The sequence below is a fragment of the Mastigoproctus giganteus genome, chromosome 4 (assembly GCF_048544385.1).
Source record: "Mastigoproctus giganteus isolate SK-2022 chromosome 4, ASM4854438v1, whole genome shotgun sequence".
Lineage (NCBI taxonomy): Eukaryota > Metazoa > Arthropoda > Arachnida > Uropygi > Thelyphonidae > Mastigoproctus > Mastigoproctus giganteus.
This window is the reverse complement of record NC_143578.1, coordinates 105,263,883-105,286,557: the sequence shown is the minus strand read 5'-3', so window position 1 is coordinate 105,286,557 and position 22,675 is coordinate 105,263,883. Positions and strand designations below refer to the sequence as shown.

Sequence of the window (22,675 nt, the reverse complement as noted above, 5' to 3'; positions counted from 1 at the left end):
CTTATGTGGCTAACAAATTAAATAAGTATTTTGCATCTACATTCATACATGAGGAGTTATTCAGGAAGGAGAATGCCAGAGGTGAAGTAAACTCTGGAAGCGAGCTAGATGCTTTTGTAATAACTGAGAGGAAAGTGGAGGAGAAAATGTTGAGGATAAACATAAAAAAGGCACCCGGGGTGGATGGGATCTATCCAGTTATATTAAAGGAGTCAGCAAAATAAGTAAGCAAACCTTTAGCCATAATTATGAGAGCTTCTTTGAACTCAGGGGTTGGTACCCATAGACGGGAGATGTGCAAATGTGACGCAAATTCACAAAGGAGGATCAAAGGCTAACACAAGTAATTATAGACCTGTGAGTTTAACTTCTGTTCCAGGAAAATTAATGGAGGCACTGGTTAAAGAAGCACTGCAGGATCATCTAGACAAGACTTCAGTCATAGCTCTCGGACACAGCATGGTTTTGTTAAGGGAAAGTCTTGCCTGACCAATTTGATTGGATACTATGATGCAGTCACAAAAGAACTGAATGCAGGGAATAACTTTGATATTATATATTTGGATCTTAGAAAGGCTTTTTATACTGTTGCACTTGGAAGACCTGCACAAATTGGAGAAGTGTGGCATTGGAGGCAAATTGCTGCTATGGATAAAGGGATGGTTGAGAGAGAGAAGACAGAGAGTGATAATCAGTGGACACTGCTCATCGTGGACTAATGTTATTAGTGGAGTCCCTCAGGGTTCAGTGTTGGGTCCATTGTTGTTTTCTGTATTTATAAATGATATTGATGATGGTATATCAAGCTTAATGTCCAAGTTTGCAGACGATACAAAGGTTGGCAGGGTTGTTAAGGACACTACTGACAGTATGCTGCTGCAAGAGGATCTGGAAAGGTTGAGCAGATGGGCTGAGAGGTGGCAAATGAAGTTTAACATTGACAAATGTAAAGTACTACATATGGGAAACTGTAACTCCAGAGTAACGTATCAACTCTGTGGTACTACACTGACAGTGGTAGGAATGAAAAGGACCTGGGGGTAATTGTGCAGGCAGATATGAAGTTTTCTGAGCAGTGCAGATGGGCTGCAAGAGTAGCTCATGGTGTCTTGTCAATGATATATAGGAATTTTTCTAGCAGGGATAAGGAGGTGATTATCCCCTTGTATAAAGCAATGGTCAGGCCACACCTTGAGTACTGTATACAGGTCTGGAGGCCTCATTTCAAGAAGGATGTAGAGCTGCTGGAACGAGTACAGAACTTGTTGTTTTGGTTTTTAGGAGCATTAGCAACTAAGGCTATATTGCTCTGGGAATATGCGATGGTCATTCCCTAATCTTTCCGCATCCTCCGTATTTGGTGGTGACGGGCTCGAACCACGGTCTAATCAAGAAGCGTGTGCTACGCACCGCTGCTCCTTCCCATCTCACTACGGAGGCACCTAAAATGAGTACAGAGAAGGGCAACAAGATTAGTGAATGGAACAAAGGGTTGCTCTTATGAAGAAAAGCTTAAGTTTTGCAAATTACAGTGTCTGGAGATTAGGCACCGGCAAGATGATCTGATAGAGGTGTATAAAGCCTTGAATGGTTTGAGCATGCTCAATGCTGATGGGATTCTTTCTCTTGCTCAGAATAATCACCTGAGAGGGCATAAATTCAAATTGAGGAAAGACAGATGTAGGATAGATGTGTGGAAATTTGCCTTTAGCCAGCGAGTAGTTGGTTGGTGGAACAGACTTCCATCCCTTGTTGTGGAAGTTGATAGCCTAAATAAATTTAATGCTCAGCTGGACAGGTATTTCGAACGAATGGAGGGGTGAAATGGGAGTGTTTTTTTTTTTTTTTTTTTTTTTGGCCGATTCTGCATAAGCTTGCTTTCTTGCATCATATGCCTCTACAAATGGTAATGCTCAATGTCTTGTAGTAGGTCATCCCTCTCATCTCTGTTAATTAATATTTTAGCAAAACCTGCTTTTGTGAAACAATTCTTAATCATTGTTTTCGTGACATCTTGACTCCAACTTTTGCCAACTGATATGCACATCCACAAATCTATAACTGAATCTATTGGTTGGTTGGTTTCTATTCTCAGTATAATTTTTTCAGTATGTGGCTTCGGTTGTGCATTTTCAGATTCATGATAATGCCTTGGTCCATTGGCTGCAGTTAAGACTAATTATTTAGATGGAAGAAAACAAGCTTCACACCTGTTTCGAGTTTTGAAAGTTTAAGTTTTGAAATTACCAAGTGAAGGTGGGCAGGGCAGTTGTTGACAATCAACGCGAGTTTTCTGTTTTCTTTTCGTCATTCTATCGAAATTTAAAATCAGTGCTCAAAAATTTTGGTTGTATTCAAGGTTTTTTGTTGTAGTTGTAGTCCAACTGTAACGACTTTACTCCTTTGAAACATTGGGGTTGTTTACTTTGCCTATTACCAAAAGCTTCAGTTTTTCATTACCAGCCATATTTGTGATGGTCATTCCCTAATCTTTCCGCATCCTCCGTATTTGGTGGTGACGGGTTCAAACCCCAGTCTAATCAAGAAGCGCGATACAAAAGCGGATACAAAAATAGATTGTGACAGTTTAATAATAGGAAATTATACATATATTAGATTAGATACATACAAATAAAAGCTTTCAGTTGTTTATTCAACACTGGCCACGCCCACATACATCACAACCACAGGCTTCAACATCCAACAATTAATCACGCACTTCATGTACAAGATTGGCAGTACACCCCCTCATGCTCCATTCTTAACTGGTAGTTTAACTGAAGAAGGTTGACTAAACAACCGAAAGCTTTTATTTGTATGTAGCTAATCAGTTTTTCATTACCAGCCATATTTGCAACCAAGAGTGTAATTCTCTCCTTACTATTATTATTAAATTACAGTTTCTCAGAGCGAAACGGATACAAAAATAGATTGTGACAGTTTAATAATAGGAAATTATACATATATTAGAATAGATACATAAAAATAATGTATAATTTCCTATTATTAAACTTGTCACAATCTATTTTTGTATCCGTTTCGCTCTGAGCAACTGTAATTTAATAATAATAATGAATCCAGAGCACACAGGCCTCGCTAATCATATCTCTCCTTACTATTTTTACCACCTACACATTTATCAATAACCTTTAAAAGTCAGTGTCTTGTTCGGCAAACATTTAAAAAATAGACACGTTTCATCAACATTGAATATGTCTTTGGACTCGTAGTCCTCCATAATTTTTTTTAAAACTGTTTCTTTCCATATGGGTATAGTCTTCTTTGATTGCAACTCCACTTTCATCAGAAATAACTTTCCGAGTAGTAGTAGTAGTGGCATGTGATGCAAGAAAGCAAGTGTATGAGCTTATGCAGCATCAGCCAAAAAAAAAAAAAAATCACACCATTGCCTCCAAATGCCTGTCCAGTTCCTCCTTAAATTTATTCAACCTATCAACTTCCACAATGACAGATGGAAGTTTGTTCCAGCAATTAACCACCCGCTGGCTAAAGGCAAATTTCTGCACATCTATTCTACATCTGTCCTTTCTTAATTTGAATTTATGTCCCCTTAGTTTTGTAATCTGAACAAGTGGAAGGATCCCATCAGAATTCATTGTGCTCAGCCCATTCAAGGCCTTATACACCTCAATCAGATCACCGCGCAGGTGCCTAGTCTCCAGCCATTGCAATATGCAGAACTTAAGCCTCTCTTGGTAAGAGGATCCCTTCATTCCCCTCACCAATCTTGTTGCCCTTCTCTGTACACGCTCAAGTAAATCTACATCTTTTTTAAAATGAGGTCTGCAGATTCATATCTGAGCAGGATCATCAACAGTCGAATCATCAATGTCAAGTGGACCAATCAGATTCATCCTCTTCCTTTTAGAGTTTATATAAGTAAAGAAATCCTTGCTGTTTTTCCTTAGTATCTTTTGCCAAAGATTTCTTGTAATCTGCCTTTGCCTGCCTAATCTCCTTTGTGACCTGATTACAGACTAGCTTATATCTGCCATAGGCTTCTGAGTCACTTGATAATTTATATGCATCCCATGCATTTTTCTTCCCTGTTACGAGTCTCATTAGTTCATTAGATAACCATTTAGGCCTAAACCTTGAACAATATTTCTTAATAGGTATGAAACTTTTAGTAGCATCCACGATTAATCCCTTGAATGCTTGAGCACTTAGTATTTATTGTTGGTAACACGTCAGTTGATCCCACTGTACAGAATTTAAAAACTTTCTGAGACCACTGTACTCACCTTTACGGAAGCAAAAACTCTTTCCTTTACCCCTGATGGTAATTAAATCTTTAAGTAAATCCCACATCAATACACTGCGATCACTGCCACCTAGTGGTTCCTTAATCTGCAAATTCTTAATACACGAATGATCACTGCTGATAACCAGATCAAGAGTATTACTCTCTCTGGTTGCTTCTCGAACATGCTGCTGCATGTTCGAGAGGCCATTGATGCTCTTTAAATTTGTCCAGCCAACCAGAACTGGCTTGGAATGTTTGTGCCCCAGAAAATATGCACACTCCGTAGCCTTTTCTTTTATTAGTAGTCCTGTTATTGGCATGTTTTGGTCTCGAATCAACTTCATCCACTTAAAAACTGCTTTATCTATATCTTCCCAAAGGCATAATTTTGCATGCTTTGGACTGGGTCCTGTTTCCTCAAACAGTTTGAGAATCGAAACAGGGTTTTTCAGAATGGTTAACACACTACTGGCAGGGACATCAAATTTTAAAGTGATTTCTTTTTTTTTTTAATGTGATCTACACTATTAAGCACTTTCCACTTTTCACACTGCATTCAAACATTTCCTCTTAGACACTGTAAGGTTACTTGCACAGCAGTTAAAACAAAACTGAAATTAGGGACCACTTGTAGCTACCATGTAAACAGAAAAAGGTAATTTAGTGAAAGTGTGGATGACTCATTTCTTCGAAATGACTGATGAATTTCTGAGATAAAGGAAAATCACTCTCTCCTAATTCTCTAATAGGATTCCTAGGGTAGAAAATAGGTTTAGGTTGACTAGAGCCAATGCTGCATGTGTCGGGAATATGCCTTAATCTTTGCCAATGGCTGTGGACAGCTGACTAGTGGGACCTCTGGAAATAGTAGTGTATAAGTTGTATAGGTTTTACTTCTTTTTAGCCATTGCTGACCCACTGCTGGGTAAAGGCCTCTCCCAATCTTTTCCATCTTTTTCTATCCCGCACCATAGTTGGCCAGTTTCCTCCTGCAGGGTTTTACAGGCACCATTAAATTGTAAAATGTTTTAGCTCTTAATTCATGGAATTAACTACTTTAGCTATTAAAAGCTAAAGGGATTAATGCTTAATCCTTTTAGCTCTTAATTTGTGCTTTCTACAGCATCACCTTTATTGCCTAAAGGCCAGAGGTGTGAACAATGCATACCCAGGTCTCTCGAAATCGGTTTGTTATATGGAAATTTTCTTTGTTATTCAGAAACTATTTTCAATGTAATAATCAAAGGGAAATCTAAAAAGTTTGCTACATAGAAAATTTTGCTATATGGAAGTTTGTTAAAGAGAGGTCCAATTGTATATAATGTCAAAATTATTTTTTGCATCCGGTTCCTTGGTCACTGCATCATAGTAACCTGCCAATTGGTTAGACAAGACTGTGCCTTGACAAATCCATGCTGTGATTGTAGTATAATTGCGTGTCTGTCAAAATGGTCCTGCATTACTTCTTTAACTAGTGAGTCTATTATTTTTCGTGGAACAGATGTTAAGCTAACAGGTTTGTTATTACTCATTTCACATTTTGATCCCCTTTATGAATTGGGGATATATTTTCACTTCTCCAGTTAAAAGGGACCTCCCCAGGATCCAAGGATGTTCTCATAATTATGGCTAAGGGTTTACTTACCTCCCTTAATATAATTGGATAGATTTCATCCAACCCAGGTGCCTTTTGTATGTCCTCCCTCAACAATTTCTCCACCACTTTCCTTTTAACTATAACAGTCATTTAGTACCTTGTTAGTTTGATATACCCTTCCCTAAAGAATTCCTCACATGTGAAAGTAGATGCAAACTACCTATTCAATTTGTCTGCTACTTGAACAGGTTTATCAACAGTTAACCCAACCCATAGATATTAAGTGGCCCAATGTGATGCAATCTCTTTCTTCTACTGTTAATATCAGCATAGAAGTCTTTGCTGTTTTTCTTTGCATTCCTTTCTAGAGACTTCCCATAATCTGCCTTAGCTTGCCTAATCTCATTTGTGACTTCATTACAAACTCATTTATATCTACCATAGGCTTCTGTATCATCGGATGATTTATATGCATCCAATGTACTTTACTTCTCTGCCACGTGTCTCAATAGTTCATCTGACATCCATTTAGGTCTATTTCTCGCACAGTATTTCTTTGTTGGTATGAAAAGCTTAGTAGCCTCTTTGGTTACTTCCCTGAATACTTCCCATTTAGTATTTTCTGTTGGTAACATCATTGGTTGATCCCAATGCACACAATTTAAAAACTGTCGGAGACTTCTGTAATCACTCTTAAAAAAGCAAAAGCCTTTCCTTTTATTCTTGAAAGTATTTTAGCATTAGCATTAGTAGAGGCATTTGATGCAAGAAAGCAAGCTTATGCAGCATCAGCCAAAAAAAAAAAAAAAAAAACCCACTTCCACTTCACCCCTCTGTTCGTTCAAAATACCTGTCCAGCTGAGCCTTAAACTTATTTAGGCTATCAACCTCCACCACAAGGGATGGAAGTCTGTTCCACCAACCAACCACCCTCTGGCTAAAGGCAAATTTCCGCACGTCTATCCTACATCTGTCTTTCCTCAATTTGAATTTATGCCCTCTCAGGTGATTTTTCTGAGCTAGAGGAAGAATCCCATCAGCATTGAGCATGCTTAAACCATTCAAGGCTTTATACACCTCTATCAGATCACCTCGCTGGTGCCTAGTCTCCAGACACTGTAATTTGCAAAACTTAAGCCTTTCTTCGTAAGAGCACCCCTTTGTTCCATTCACTAATCTTGTTGCCCTTCTCTGTACTCATTCCAGCAGCTCTACATCCTTCTTGAAATGAGGCCTCCAGACCTGTATACAGTACTCTAGGTGTGGCCTGACCATCACCTTATACAATGGAATAATCACCTCCTTATCCCTGCTGGAAAAATTCCTGTATATCATTGACAATACCCCATGAGCTACTCTTGCAGCCCGTCTGCACTGCTCAGAGAACTTCATATCTGCCTGCACAACCACCCCCAAGTCCCTTTCATTCTCTACCACTGTCAGTGTAGTACCACAGAGTTGATACGTTGCTCTGGGGTTGCTGTTTCCCATATGTAGTACTTTACATTTGTCAATGTTAAACTTCATTTGCCACCTCTCAGCCCATCTGCTCAACCTTTCCAGATCCTGTTGCAGCAGCATAGTGTCAGTAGTGTCCTTGACAACCCTGCCAACCTTTGTATCGTCTGCAAACTTGGACATTAAGCCCGATATACCATCATCAATATCATTTATAAATACAGAAAACAATAATGGACCCAACACTGAGCCCTGAGGGACTCCACTAATAACATCAGTCCACGATGAGCAGTGTCCATTGATTACCACTCTCTGTCTTCTCCCCCTCAACTACCCCTTTATCCATAGCAGCAATTTGCCTCCAATGTCACACTGCTCCAATTTGTGTAGCAGTCTTCCATGTGCAACAGTATCAAAAGCCTTTCTAAGATCCAAGTATATAATATCAAAGTTATTCCCTGCATCCAGTTCTTTTGTGACTGCATCATAGTATCCAATCAAGTTGGTCAGGCAAGACTTCCCCTTAACAAAACCATGCTGTGTCTGAGCTATAACTGAAGTCTTGTCTAAATGATCCTGCAGTGCTTCTTTAACCAGTGCCTCCATTAATTTTCCTGGAACAGAAGTTAAGCTCACAGGTCTATAATTACTTGTGTCAGCCTTTGATCCTCCTTTGTGAATTGGGGTCACATTTGCACATTTCCAGTCTATGGGTACCTCCCCTGAGTCCAAGGAAGCTCTCATAATTATGGCTAAGGGTCTGCTTACTTCCTTTGCTGCCTCCCTTAATACAACTGGATAGATCCCATCCACCCCGGGTGCCTTTCTTGTGTTTATCTTCAACAGTTTCTCCTCCACTTTACTCCCAGTTATTTCAAGATTCTGTAGCTTACTGCTAGAGTTGAATACACCTCTGGCATTCCCCTCGCTGAATAACTCCTCATGTGTGAATGTCGATGCAAAATATTCATTTAGTTTGTTAGCTACCTGAGCAGGATCATCAACACTTGACCCATCAATATCAAGTGGACCAATCTGATTCATCCCCTTCCTTCTAGAGTTTACATAAGTAAAGAACTCTTTGCTGTTTTTCTTTGCAATAAGTTACAACAAGTTGCAACAGTTGCAACAAGTAGTTATGTCTTTAATTAAATTCCACATTAGTACACTTTGATCACTGCCACTCAGTGGGTAATTTACTTGCAGATTCTTAAAGCATGAAGAATCACTGCTGATAACAAGATCAAGAGTACTACTTCCTCTTGTTGCCTCTCTGATAAGCTGATGTAGAAAACAGTCATCCAAGAAATTCATGAAAGGTTTGCTAGTGCATTCGTGCCCACAAATTCCAGTCAACATCTTGAAAGTTAAAATCCTTTATTATGAGACATTCTGATTTACTGGCTCACTCTATTTCCCTGTATAGTTTGGTCTACTCCTAACAGTCATCAGGCAAATAACACACTCCTACTTTCAATTTTGTTTTCCCAGTGCTTATATCACATCAGACTGACTCAACATTGCACTCATCACCCAAATCAACTGAATGTACTATTTTAGATTTAATATTCTTGCTAACTAAAAGCATAACCCTTCCCCTCTCCTGTCCTGTCCTGTCCTGCCTGTCCTTCTTGTATACACTGTACTCCCCACCCATATTCAAATTTAGCATCACTTGTGTCTGAGTGACACCACGTCTTTGCTATTCCTACAATGTCTGCATTCAACAACTTAATCAGTACTTCAAAGTCATCAAATTTATTTACAATGCTCCTAGCTTTAGTGTACATTCAAGTATACATGCATATGTTCTTATTCTTAGTTACCCTAACACAGGCCAAGAAATGGGAAGGTTTTTTTTTATTATTATTATTTTTTTGGCTGATGCTGTTTTAAGTTTGCTTTTTTGCATCGTATGCCTTTACTAATGCTGACTCATTCAGCACCAGGTTCTAAAAACAGGTACCCAGCACTGAACCCCGAGAGCATCCATGGGTAACATTTTTCAGTTTACATTTAAATCTAGTTTGCACTGCAATTTTCCTATTATTTGGATAATCATTGATAGAATTATACAGGTTTTGTGGAATACCAGCATGGCATTTTCTCCTATGGATGCTGGGCCACCATGGGTGTAGGGCTCTTGGATACAGGCAATGTCTATTTTTTTCTTCCATGATAATTTTGATTTAGTCTGCTACTGCATGGACTCTCTGGCCATTTAATTGCAAGAACCTCAAGGCTTGGCCATTATTCTGATTATGGGAATGTTCCATAATTTGTCTGCTTCAATTGGTTACCTTGGTATGATATATATGGGGCATTTTGGATCCCTAACAGAATGATTGTAAGGCAGACCAGCAGTTTTACAATTTGTACACTTTGCATCTTGGGTCTTTCTACATTCCTTGTAGTCATGGCCTCTGACAGTGCAGTGGCCAGTTTGCTCTTTTTGGGAGCAGTTGAATGAAGTGTGTCCGAACTTCAAACACTTGTAATACTTAGGTATTGGGATATGTTCCCCCGACCTATGGCTTACCCAGCCAATGTATATTCTCTCTTGGTTGGTAAGTAATTGTCATACTGTAGGTGACATTTCAGAAACCCATTTGGTGGATTCCTAACTCTTTCTTAGTCATGAAATTTTGGAAATTCTTTTCATAAATTTCTGCAGTGATATCACTTTTGGTCTTGTTGTTGTCAATATCAAAAATAATAATAATGTTTTGACCCCTGATTTTGGGTTTGTTCATTTTCAGGCCTATCTCATTCACCTTGGGATTATTCCTGATTTTGTCTGCATCAGCTTTAGTGGCTATTTCCATTACCTGTCCAGTCTGTCTGGTTTTCCTGACTCCCTTGATTTTTATTGACTTAAACTCATTTTCCAAGTTTTTTGTGAATACTTGTTTTGTTGCCTCACTTGTGTGACGTTTAGAGCCTTTAGGAAAGTCTTAAGATGACCATATTTTCATCTTTGCCCTGTTTAGGTGGGGTTTCTTGCTCCCTAGATTTACTGGGAATCTTGTTGTTTTTTAATGCTCGTGCATTAGATTGAGTTTGTTGCTTCTGTATTTCAATTTCTGTCCCTTTTGTATCTAATTTTGTTCACAAAATTTGATTTTTTTATGAGCAGGTCAGTCACTGTACGTTCAAGTATTGTGCAGTGCTGGATTATCTTTTCTCTAATTGTAGCAATGTTCCTGCCAGTTTTCTTGGTCATTAAGTGCTAAAGTTTGAGCCTGGTCATGATAATTTTATCCAGGGCAGTGCCATCTGCCTGGGAGGAAGTATCTATGTTCTCTATATTGACTTCATCAGAATCCTGGGTATTTTCTTCGGGTTATGGGGACTCAGTGGTAGATCTGATTTTCGTATTTTGTTTCTTTTTTGAAGCAGAAGTTGGAGGGATTTCTTCATCCTCTGAACTGATTTGCACATTTACGTTATTGTTTGTGTGAGTGTAACGGACTTAGTTGCAGATTATGACTGCCAGTGTCTCTGTGCTCATTTCTTTATGGAATTTCCCTGCTATATTCGTCTATCAATCATCATCATAATCAGCCATTTTAAATCCACTGCAGGATGAAGGCCTCACCAGCAACTTTCCAGTTCCTTCTGTTTTGAGCACTGGCCATCCATTTACTACCTAAAAACTCATGAATTTCATCTATCCATCTCCGCCTTTGTCTTCCAGGTTTTCTTCTAGCACCTCTTGGGTACCATTCTGTTATTTTCTTAGTCCATCTGTCATCATGTCTTCGAGCTATGTGTCCTGCCCAAGACCATTTTAGTTCTTTAGTTTTGATAAGAATGTCCTTTACTTGAGTTTGCTGCCTAATCCATGTGTTTCTCTTCTTATCTAACAGTCTGATTCCCAATATAATTCGTTCCATTCTTCGCTGTGTAGTTCTCAGCTTCTCTTCCATTCTTTTGGTGAGTGCCCAAGTTTCACTTCCGTAAGTCATGGTGGGGAGTATACATTGATTCATTATTTTACGTTTCAGACAAATTGGGATATTGCTCTTCAGTATGTGACTATATTTCCTGAATGCTATCCATCCAAAATTTATTCTTCTCTTGACTTCCAGCCATTTATCATTATTACAGCTAATAACTTGTCCCAGATAAGTATATGACTCCACCTTTTCAATTACTGCTCGTTCAATCATTATTTCCCTTTCCGTGGCATACTTGTTCATCATTACTTTTGTTTTAGCCATATTCATCTTTAGTCCAAAATCCTTACTAACTGTGCATAACTGATTAAGATTTTCCTCTAATTCTTTGGGATCGTGGCTTATAACCACAATGTCATCTGCAAATCGTAAATGGTTTAGGTACTCTCCGTTCGCATTGACTCCTTTCTGCGACCAGTCTAATCTTCTGAAAGCTTCCTCAAGGGCAGCAGTAAACAGCTTTGGAGATATTGTGTCTCCTTGTCGAACTCCTTTCTCGATTTTAAATTTGCTACTGTCTTTGTCTAGTCTAATAAAGGAGGTAGCACTCTCATATATTTTCTTCAAAATCATAATATGTGGGGTATCTATGCCTTGTCTTTCCAGTGCCCGAAACATTGGTTTATGCTATATGGAGTCAAATGCCTTTTCATAATCCACAAATGCCAGACATAATGGTGTTTTATATTCATTTGCTTTCTCCATTAGCTGTGATATTACGTGAAGGTGATCCATAGTTGAGAATCCTGTTCTAAAGCCTGCTTGCTCTTTCGGTTGATTCTCATCAAGTATTCTTTCTAATCTGTTAGTAATGACCCTTGTGAACAACTTGTAGTTGTGGGATAACAAGCTAATTGGTCTATAATTTCCAATTTCTGATTTATCTCCTTTCTTATGCAGCAAAACTAAAACTTAGGCGTCACACCTTTTCTAATGCACTTTGTGAAGAGCCTTGCCAGTTTTTGTGTTATGTCTCTTCCTCCCAATTTTAACAACTCTACAGTAACTTTATCTTCCCCCGGGGCTTTCCGATTCTTCATTTTCTTCAATGCATGTTCTACCTCATCAGGAAGAATATCGGGTATGTCGTATGTGTTGCTACTTTGCAATTCATCTTCCCCACTGCTGGTATCATTCCCTCACTCCTTGTATAATTCTCTATAGTAGTCTTCTGCTATTTGAATTATGCCTTCTCTGCTCTTTATAAGTACACCATTGCTATTCTTCAGTTTCAGTATCATTTGTCTTTCTGTATTACTGCTCGTGGCTGCTGATTTAAATCCTTTGTTTTCCCTTAATGCTTGTTCTACTTTTCTTGTGTTAGATCTTCTTATGTCCTCTCTGAGTCTCTTTCTAATGGCTTTGCATAACTCAGTATACTCAATTTTCTCCCTGTCAGTGTTTTTCTTGCTCTTCATTTGTCGTCTTTGGTTCATCATGACAAGTGTTTCTTGACTAATTTTTTCTTGTTTGGATTTCTGTTTCCCTATAGGTTTCTTGGGCTTTATCACTTTCAGAAAGTTGTAATATTCCTTGTCGATATCTTGGTCCTGAGCAGTCTGCAGAAGCTCAAACTTGTTTTTAAGTTCCAGTACATACTGCTTTTTCTCCTCCTCTGTTATCTCAAAGACCTTTGTATTATTTACTCGAGTCAGTTTTTTCCTTTCCTTTCTTACATCTATATCAAGTGTACATCTTACCATTCTGTGATCACTTCCAACATTTACCTTATTCAGGACGGTAACATCATTCACAATATATCTTCTGTTAGTGAGGATGAAGTCGATTTCATTAGTTGTTAATCCATTTGGACTCTTCCATGTCCACTTTCTGTTCACCCTTTTCTTGAAAAAAGTGTTCATTACTGACAGTCCTTGAGATTCTGCAAATTCCACAAGTCTTTCACCTCTTTTATTTCTTTCACCAATTCCAAAATTTCCTATAGTTCCTCTTTCTGCGCTGTTTTGCCTTTTTCCAACCTTAGCATTGAAGTCCCCCATAATAATAGTGTAGTGGGTTTTCTGCTCATCTAGGAGACTCTCAATTTCGGTGTACATTTCTTCAACCTCTTCATCATCATGGCTCGATGTTGGTGCATAAATCATTATAATCTTTAGCTTGTACCTCTTAGAAATCTTGAGTATTAGCCTTGACACCCTTGGTGATGTACTTTTGAATTCCAAAATGTTGTTTTTAAAATCTTTATGGACCAGAAACCCAACTCCACCTTCACTCCTTTCACTGTTTCCATTGGTGTACAGCAGATTTCCACTTGATAAACTTATAAGTGATTCATTTCTTCTACTTGTTTCAGCCAAACCGATAATATTCCAATTCACATTTTCTAATTCCTTTTCCAGCTCTAATATCCTGTCTTCACCGATGAGTGATCGTACGTTATAACAGGCCAAGTTCAGTTTCCGTGCATGGCAGCCTGGTCGTACCCAGAGATTCTTAGCACCCTCTGCTTCCACTCTGATCCTCTCGCTGCCGTAAGAGGGAGAGTGAAGGCTGCTGGGGACTGAGGGCCATTTGTATTGTTGTGCTGTCATGCTGGACGGTTTGGTCTTTTCCTCTTCATGCTGACCAGGTGTCTTGAAGAGAACCACTCTACACGTTCGTTGCCACCTAAGTGACATAACAGGGCTTACCTTCGAGAAGGTTGCATGAGTGGATTTTAGGGAGGCAGGCCAACCGGACTTCTCCTAAATCTTCTGTAATAGAGAGATATTGGATCCATCAGTGTTTTGGCTGAGTGTCTGATAACACACAGGATACCTGTTCCCCTCTAAGCCCCTGTCTATCAAATACTATGCCTAATCGAAGATTGGTTCAGTGAAAGCTTAGCTTCTGAACTCCCAAGGTACAAGGAATCCAGAAATAAGTCATAAATAAGGTAGCTCTTTACTGTAGGATCAGTATACAAGTGTAAACTTAGTTCTGCAAATAAGGGGGGAATCATGCAGTAAAGTTGAGTGGACAGTCGATTTGAAAATTACAGATGTTTTGGCACGCTTAACAGTCTTATATAAATTATGCATAGTTTTAGTAGGATCTGTGATAATCTCACTCACTTTCAAGGTTCAGCCAGATGTGAGCATGGGTAGAGAATTCTCCCAAAAGCCAGATAATCTCTAGACAGCTGACATCCAGGATATCGGTACCTCCCAACTCACCGTGTTGCGGGCATGACTGAAGAACAGAGTGATTATCTGGTTGAGTTCTGTGATTGGTTGACTATTGGTAGTGCATAATTTACCTCATTTTTGCATTTCTGATTTTTCTGATTTAGTGGGAAATGCAAAATTTTGCTGCTGTTTAGTCATCGTCATGCTGCCATTACTTATTCTTTGTTTTTTTTTTAAAAATTTTTTATTCCATGTTCGACCCCAATGGTGCGAGTGACTGCTGCTATTTAAGCTTTTGATACTGTTGCACATAAAAGACTGCTGTACAAATTGGAGCAGTGTGGCATTAAGGGCAATTTGCTGCTATGGATAAAGAGATGGTTGAGTGAGAGAAGACAGAGTGGTAATCAATGGATACTGCTCTCTGTGGCTTAGTGTTATTAGTTGAGTCCCACAGTTGAGGCTATATTTATCGATGATATTGATGAGGGCATATCAGGCTTAATGTCTAAGTTTTCAGATGATACCAAGGTTGGCAAGTGGTTAATGACAGTAATGAGTATGATGCTGCAACTTCATCTAGAAAAGTTAGGTAGATGGGCTGAGAAATGGCAATTTAAGTTTAATATGAGAAATGCAAATTTCTGCATATGGTTAGTAGTATCCCCAAAGTAACATAGCAACTGTGTGGTACAACACTCAGGGTAGTGGAAATTGAAAAATACCTGGGTGTAAATGTGCAGTCAGATATGAAGTTCTGTGAGCAATGCAGAAAGGTGCCAGGACAGCTCATGGGGTTTTGTCGATGATATACAGAAATTTTGCTAGTAGGGATAAGGAGGTATTATCCCATTTCATAAGGCAATGGTCAGGCCACATCTTCACTATTGCATACAAGTCTGGCTACCTCATTTTAGAAAGGATGTAGAGCTTCTGGAATGAGTATAAAGAAGGGAAATGAGATTGGTGAGCAGAATTAAATGTGCGCTTACCAAGAAAGGCTTCAGTTGTACAAATTGCAGTGTCTGGAGACTAGGCACCTGTGACGTGCTCTGATTGAGGTGTTTAAGACTTAATGGATTAGTAGTAGTATTTAGTATTAGTATTAGTAATGGTCGCATGGTGAAAGAAAGCCTATGGCTTATGCTGCACCAGCCAAAAAAAAAAAAAACCCCCGAATAAAACAATGATAAAAAAATAATAATAAATAAATAAATAAATAAATAAATAATAATAATTAATAAAAGAAAAGGAAATTAAACCTATCATCCTATGCGTTTCCCTCACCCGAAGGTACTATCCAGATGACCTTTGAATTTCCCGAAACTGTCAGCCTCTACCACCATGTAGGCAACTTATTCCAGTAATTTATAACTCACTGGCTAAAATAAAACTTCCTGCAGTCCAATCTAAACATTTCCCCCGTAACTTGAATTTATGTCCTCTAGTTCTAGCATCATTTATAATCTTGAAAATTTCATCCTCATTCATTTTACTGATGCCTGCCTCTCATAGCCTTAAACACCTCAATCAAATCTCCTCTAAGGTGACTAGTTTCCAAACTCTGCAACCCACATATCCGAAGTCTTTCTTCATAAGGAGGCCCTTTTGTTGATCTCACCAGGTGAGTTACCCATCTTTGCACCTTTTCAATAAGCTCAATGTCTTTCTTTAGGTTCAGTCTCCATACTTGAACACAGTATTCCAAGTGTGGTCTAACAAAAGCCTTATATAATGGGATTATCACGTCCCTATCTCTACTTGCAAAAGTTCGATAGATCATTGATAAGACACCATGGGCTTATCAATGATCCTTGCAACCTGTTTACAATGCTCAGAGAATTTCATGTCTGACTGTATCGTAACACCCAAGTTCCTTTCCTCCAGTACTGGGTTTAGTTGAACTCCACCAAGTAAATAAGTTATTTTGGGATTACTGTTTTCCAGGTGTAATACCTTATACTTTGTTGGATTAAAACACAGATGCCATTTTTTTGACCATTCCTGAAGTCTATCTTTTTTTTTTTTTTTTTTTTATGAAAACCCCAAACACGAAAGGTATCAAAACCTATAGTACTTATTTGCTGCACCATTTGCCTTAGTACCGTGCATGGGTTGAAGGAGAAGTTTGGGGGGAGGGGGATGCCAGAAACTTTGCTCTAGAGACTAAACATGGGTTTCACCACTTCAAGCCTCTAATAAGCAAAGTGGTGGTATTTCGCCGGTTGATGAAGGTCATCTACCACCTAGGTCTCTCTGAAGATTGAGTAAAGCTCAATGCTGATGGGATTCTTCCTCTTGCTTAGACCACACCCATGAGAGAGCACAGATTCAAATTCAGGAAGGATGTTTGCAGAATAGATTGTGTGGAAGTTTGCCTTTGGCCAGCAGGCAGTTGATTGCTTTAACAAACTTCCATCTGTTGATGGGGAAGTTGATAGCTTAATTAAATTCAAGGAACTAGACAAACTATTGGAGGAAGGAATAAGTGAAATGGGTGGTGTAATTTTTTTTTTTTTTGTTGTTTTGGCTGATGCTGTTTAAGCTTGCTTTCTGGTATCATTTGCCACTGCTAATGGTAATATCACATTTTAATTCAAAATGTAGAAGATATTATGGTAAAAATACTTTATTGTTCTGTCTCTTGGATTAAAAACAGTCTATTTTGTACTTTTTTATATTATATATAAAAAAGCTATTCATATTAGATATTAAAAATACACCACGAGAAATTTTTGGTTGTTTTCCCAATTATTCCATTCTTGTCAAGTTCTTATTATTTTACTTTTTAGTTTTGTAATTTTTTTAATAAATTTAAAAATGTTCTGTAACGCAACTGGTATTGTTCCTATTATAGTGCTTATTAAAGTAAAACATGCTTTTCTTACAAATGTTTTTGCTTTTGATTTTTATTTTGAACTACTTTTACTAATCAATGAGTACTGTTGCATATATTTTAGGATATGATTAGGGAAATGCTGACAAAAGACGACTACATTATCATATCGGTCGACTGGATGATTGGTGCAACACCGCCATACACCCAGGCAGTAGCAAATGCTAGAATGGTTGGTGTTGTTGTGGCAGATTTCATTAGTTATCTTCAGGTAAGTTGAATATCCATTGAACTTCCATTGTTTTTGTGCCTCATGGTTGTTTTTTCAGTTTCGCATCAGAAACAGGTTTGGCAAAATGAGAGTTCTTAAATTCATTACAGTGTAGCAAGAAAAAGTTTGTGGTTTCATTTACACTGCTACCTTTAATAAGAAATTTTTGTGCTCATTCAGTTGCAGATCTATATATTATCATTTATTTGTCATTAATATTTATAGCAAATGATTATTAGCATTCGTAGTAGAGGCATATGATGCAAGAAAGCAAGCTTATGCAGTATCAGCCAAAAAAAAAAAAAAAAATCCTCCCATTTCACCCCTCCATTCTTTCCAAATGCCTGTCCAGCTCAGCCTTAAATCTATTTAGGCTATCAATTTCCGCAACAAAATATGGAAGTTTGTTCCACCAATCAACTACTCGCTGGCTAAAGACAAATTTACACACATCTATTCTACAGCTGTCTTTCCTCAATTTGAATCTGTACCCCCCTCAAGTTCTTAATCTGAACAAGAGGAAGAATCCTATCAGCATTCAGCTTGCTCAACCCATTCAAGGTCTTATACACCTCAATCAGATCACCTCGCAGGTGCCTACTCTTCAGATCCTGCAATTTGTAGAACTTAAGCCTTTCTTGGTAAGAGCATCCCTTTGTTTCCCTCACCAATCTTGTTGCCCTTCTTTGTACTCGTTCTAGCAACTCTACATCCTTCCTAAAATGAAGCCTCCAGACCTGTACACAGTACTCTAGGTGTGTCCTGACCATTGTCTTGTATAACAGGATAATCATCTCCCTATCCCTGCCAGCAAAATTCCTATATGTCATTGACAAGACTTCATGACCTGCCCTGGCAGCCCATCTGCACTGCTCAGTGATCTTCATATTTGACTGCACAATTACCCCCAGGTCTTTTTCACTTTCCATTTCCCTGAGTGTAATACCACACAGTTGGTACATTTGTCTTCGGTTATTGCTACCCATATGCAGTACTTTGCATTTGTCAATATTAAACTTCAGTTGCCACTTCTCAGCCCATTTGCCCAAGTTATTTGAATCCAGTTGGAGTAGCATACTGTCTTTACTGTCGTTAACAACCCTGCCAACCTTTGTATCATCCGCAAACGTGGACATTAAACCTGATATACCTTCATCAATATCATTGATAAATATACAAAACAACAATGGGCTCAATGCCGAACCCTGGGGAACTCCACTAATAACATTTGTTCACGAAGAGCAGTGTCCATTGATTACCAATCTCTGTTGTCTCCCACTCAACTATCCCTTTATCCATTGTAAAAACCTACCCTTAATGCCATACTTCTCCAATTTGTACAGTCTTCCATGTGCAACAGTATCAAAAGCTTTCCTGAAATCCAAGTATATGATATCAAATTATTTTTGCCATTCAGTTCCTTTGTGACCACATCATAGTATCCAATCAAATTGGTAAGACAAGACCTCCCTTTAACAAACCCATGCTGTGTCTTAACTATTACTGCTGTCTTGTCTAGATGATCCTGCAATGCTTCTCTAACCAGCGTTTCCATTATTTTCCCCGGAACAGAAGTTAAACTAACAGGTCTACAGTTACTTTTGTCACCTTTTGAATGCCCTTTGTGAATTGGTGATACATTTGCACATCTCCAGTCCATGGCGACCTCTCCTGAGTCCAAGGAAGCTCTCATAATTATGGCTAAGGGTTTGCTTGCTTCTTTGCTGCCTCCTTTAATATAGCTGGATAGATCCCATCCACCCCAGGTGCCTTCTTTTTTATGTTTAACTTCAACAATTTCTCCATTTTGCTCTTAGTTATTATAAAATCAGTTAGCTCCCTGTTAGAGTTTGATAAACTTCTGGCACTCCCCTCATTCAATAACTCCTCATGCGTGAATGTAGATGCAAAATACTCATTCAGTTATCAGCTACCTTAGCATGATCATCAATAGTCAACCCATCTATGTTAAGTGGTCAAATCTGATTCATCCCTTTCCTTCTAGAGTTTACATAAGTAAAGAACTCTGTTTTTCTTTGCATCCTTTGCTAAGGATTTCTCGTAATCGGCCTTTGCCTACCTAACCTCCTTTGTGACCTGAATACAGACTAGTTTATATCTGCCGTAGGCTTCTGTGTCATCTGATACTTTATATGTATCCCATACATTTTTATTCTCTGCCACGAGCATCATTAATTCATCTGACATCCATTTAGGCCTAAACCTTCTGTTATGTTAAAATTACTTTTTCAAAATGCTGGTGTAGAGACCTTACTACTCAACAGAAGTCTGAGCTACAAATGAACCCTACCGCCACCTTTATTTTGTTAGGGTGGTTTGGTTACACATGTGATGCAGGTGGCTCTTACTTATTGTCTGCATCGGGAATACACCTTAATTTTCTCATTGGCTATGGACACACAGAAAGCAGCTGATTAGTGCAACTTCTCAGTATGTATTAATACTTCTCAGTATTACACAATTGCTGAGTTGTACCGAGCAGTAGAGTACTACTCAGTTGCTCAACACTAACCTTTTGGCTCTTAATTCATGCTTCCTACAGGACAAATTCTCAATTGCCTATTTAGCAAGTCTGTTGCATGCACCCTTTATTCTGCTTTGTAATTCGGTGCTTTCGTGTCAACTTGGATTAGTGTTTCATTCTTCTGCTACTTTTTATATTGCACGTTTCATTGTTATTATCATTGTTTTTAAGAAGAAAAAAAAATTATATATTTTACCATGGAGAATTGGGTAATCAGGACAATACGGCCGAGGAGTGACAACAATATTGTTGCTACAGATACTTCAGAAGCTAAAAGGGTAAGAAATACATCATGTAAAAATTTGGATACTAATGTTATTTCAAGTGTAGTGCAACCATCAATAGAGAGCCATCATATTCCAAATCAAAAGGAATGCAAAAGAATAGAAAATATCAAGAGCAATTTATGAAGTACGGCTTCACTTACAGTGTTGTTGATGATGAGCAATGTCCTGTGTGCGTAATATGTTTAGAAAAACTGGCTAACGAAAGCATGAAACCTATTAAATTAAAAAGATACTTACATACGAAACATCCAGAGCTAATGGAAAAAACTGAATCTTTTTTTCAAAAGACCCACCAATGCCATACAGGTTTTGAAATCTTTCATGAAGAAACATACGGCAGTTCCTTGCAATGCTTTAAGAGTATTGTTGGAAGTTTCGAATTTAATAGGAAAAAATTTGAAATCACATACTATTGCTGATTCTCTTGTTCTCCCTGCTGCAATAAAAATTATTTCAATTACATATGGAGAAAAGTACAGCAACAGTTTAAAAACCATTTCTCTATCCAGCGACACAGTCTCGAGGCTTATTACAGTTATTGCAGACAACATTAAATTCAATTTATTAAATCCGTTGAGAGAAAGTCCAATTTTTGCAATACAGTTAGATGAATCCACGAATATTTCAAACCTTGCTCAACTTATTGTATATGTCAGATACTGCTGTGAGAGAGATATTTTGGAGGATTTTCTATTTTTCAAAGCTTTAGAAGGAAGAATGATGGACAAGAAGATTTTTGATGTTATAAATATTTTCTTTCAAACAAATAAACTAATGTGGAACAACTGTGTTGTGATTTGTACTGATGGTGGCTGCATTAACAGCAGAAAATAAATATTTAAAAGGCAAAGTAAAGGAAATTGCTCTGAATATAGTTTTGAATCATTGCATTATACTTATGGAAGCATTAGTAGCTAAGGAAATGCAAACTGAATTGCATGAAGTTTTGAAAGATGCAGTAAGTGTGATCAGCTTTATTAAAAGTATAAGCTTAAATAGCAAACTTTTCACTAAACTTTGTAATGAAATGGGATCCGCTTATGAAATGCTTCTTTGTATACAAAAGTGAGGTGGTTGTCCAGTGGTCAAGTCTTGCGATGTCTTTTTGACCTTAAACACGAAGTTTAATTTTTTTTTATCGGATAAAAATCAGAATCTTGCTCAATTGTTTACATATCAAAAATGGCTTGGAAAACTTAGTTACCTTGTTGATATATTTGAAAAACTTAATGATTTAAATTTAAGTCTTGAAGCACAGGGAACACATATATTAATACTTAGTGATAAAATAGAAGCTTTCAAAAAAATCTTAATCTTTGGAAAACTGAATTTGAGCATAATAATACTGAAATGTTCCCATGTTTTTCTGATTTTGTTAATAGCAATAATATTTACATTTTACAATATCATTGCCACCCACCTAACAATGCTAATTAAGAATTTTTCCAAACGATTTAATGTATCTCCAGAAAAAAAAAAATGTATTGGATTCATGATCCCCTTTGGTTTTGAAATTTCTTCATGCCCCAAAATTACCATTCAGCAAAAGGAAGATGCTATTGTTATTTGGTTTTTAGGAGCATTAGCAACTAAGGCCATATTGCTCCGGGGAATATGCAGTGGTCATTCCCTGACCTTTCCCGGATCCTCCGTATTTGGTGGTGACGGGCTCGAACTCCGGTCTAATCAAGAAGCGTGTGCTACGCACTGCTGCAAAAGGAAGACCTTGTTGACCTGTCATCTGACAAAGCATTACGTGCTCGTTTCAAGACTACTTGGGAAAAGTTTTGGCTTTCTCTTTGAGATGAGTATCCAGAATTATTGAAAATTGTGATACAAACTTTGCTGCCTTTCGCGGTCTACATGAAGTTGGTTTCTCAAAATTAACAGCTATAAAAACACAAAGCAGCATTCCACACTTGATTCAGAAGATGACATGAGATTAGCAATTTCAAATATTGAGCAAATATGGACCAAATATTATCGGTTACCCAGGCTCATCCTCATTAATTGTTTCATTTTGTTATTGTTTTGCAATCTTAATTGAAGAATAAGAATTTTTGATTTATTGTTTTTGCTGTAGTTCAATTAAAATATTAAACAATTATTTTAATGTGTAAATTAAAAAGGAAACAATTTTTTTATTCTTTTTCTCAGTACTCGAAAATCCCAAGGGCTCACATCTGGTGAGTATGGGCTTGGCATACCCAGGATCCTGAGCTGGATATCATCATTCTTCTATTTCTTGGGGATTCCCTGCTCTCTCTCTCTCTCTCTCTCTCTCTCTCTCTCTCTCTCTCTCTCTCTCTCTGTCTGTCTGTCTGTCC

At 38.0% G+C, this 22,675-nt stretch overlaps 1 protein-coding gene across 1 annotated transcript in view; it reads left to right on the top strand.

Moving 5' to 3' along the window:
• Window positions 1-22,675, top strand: part of LOC150086963 (pancreatic triacylglycerol lipase-like) — a 169,269-nt gene that overhangs the window by 44,681 nt on the left and 101,913 nt on the right. Inside the window, exon 2 of the mRNA XM_090372338.1 lies at window positions 17,370-17,516. Coding sequence (XP_090228464.1) covers window positions 17,370-17,516 — 147 coding nt within the window. The remainder of the gene's footprint in view (window positions 1-17,369; window positions 17,517-22,675) is intronic.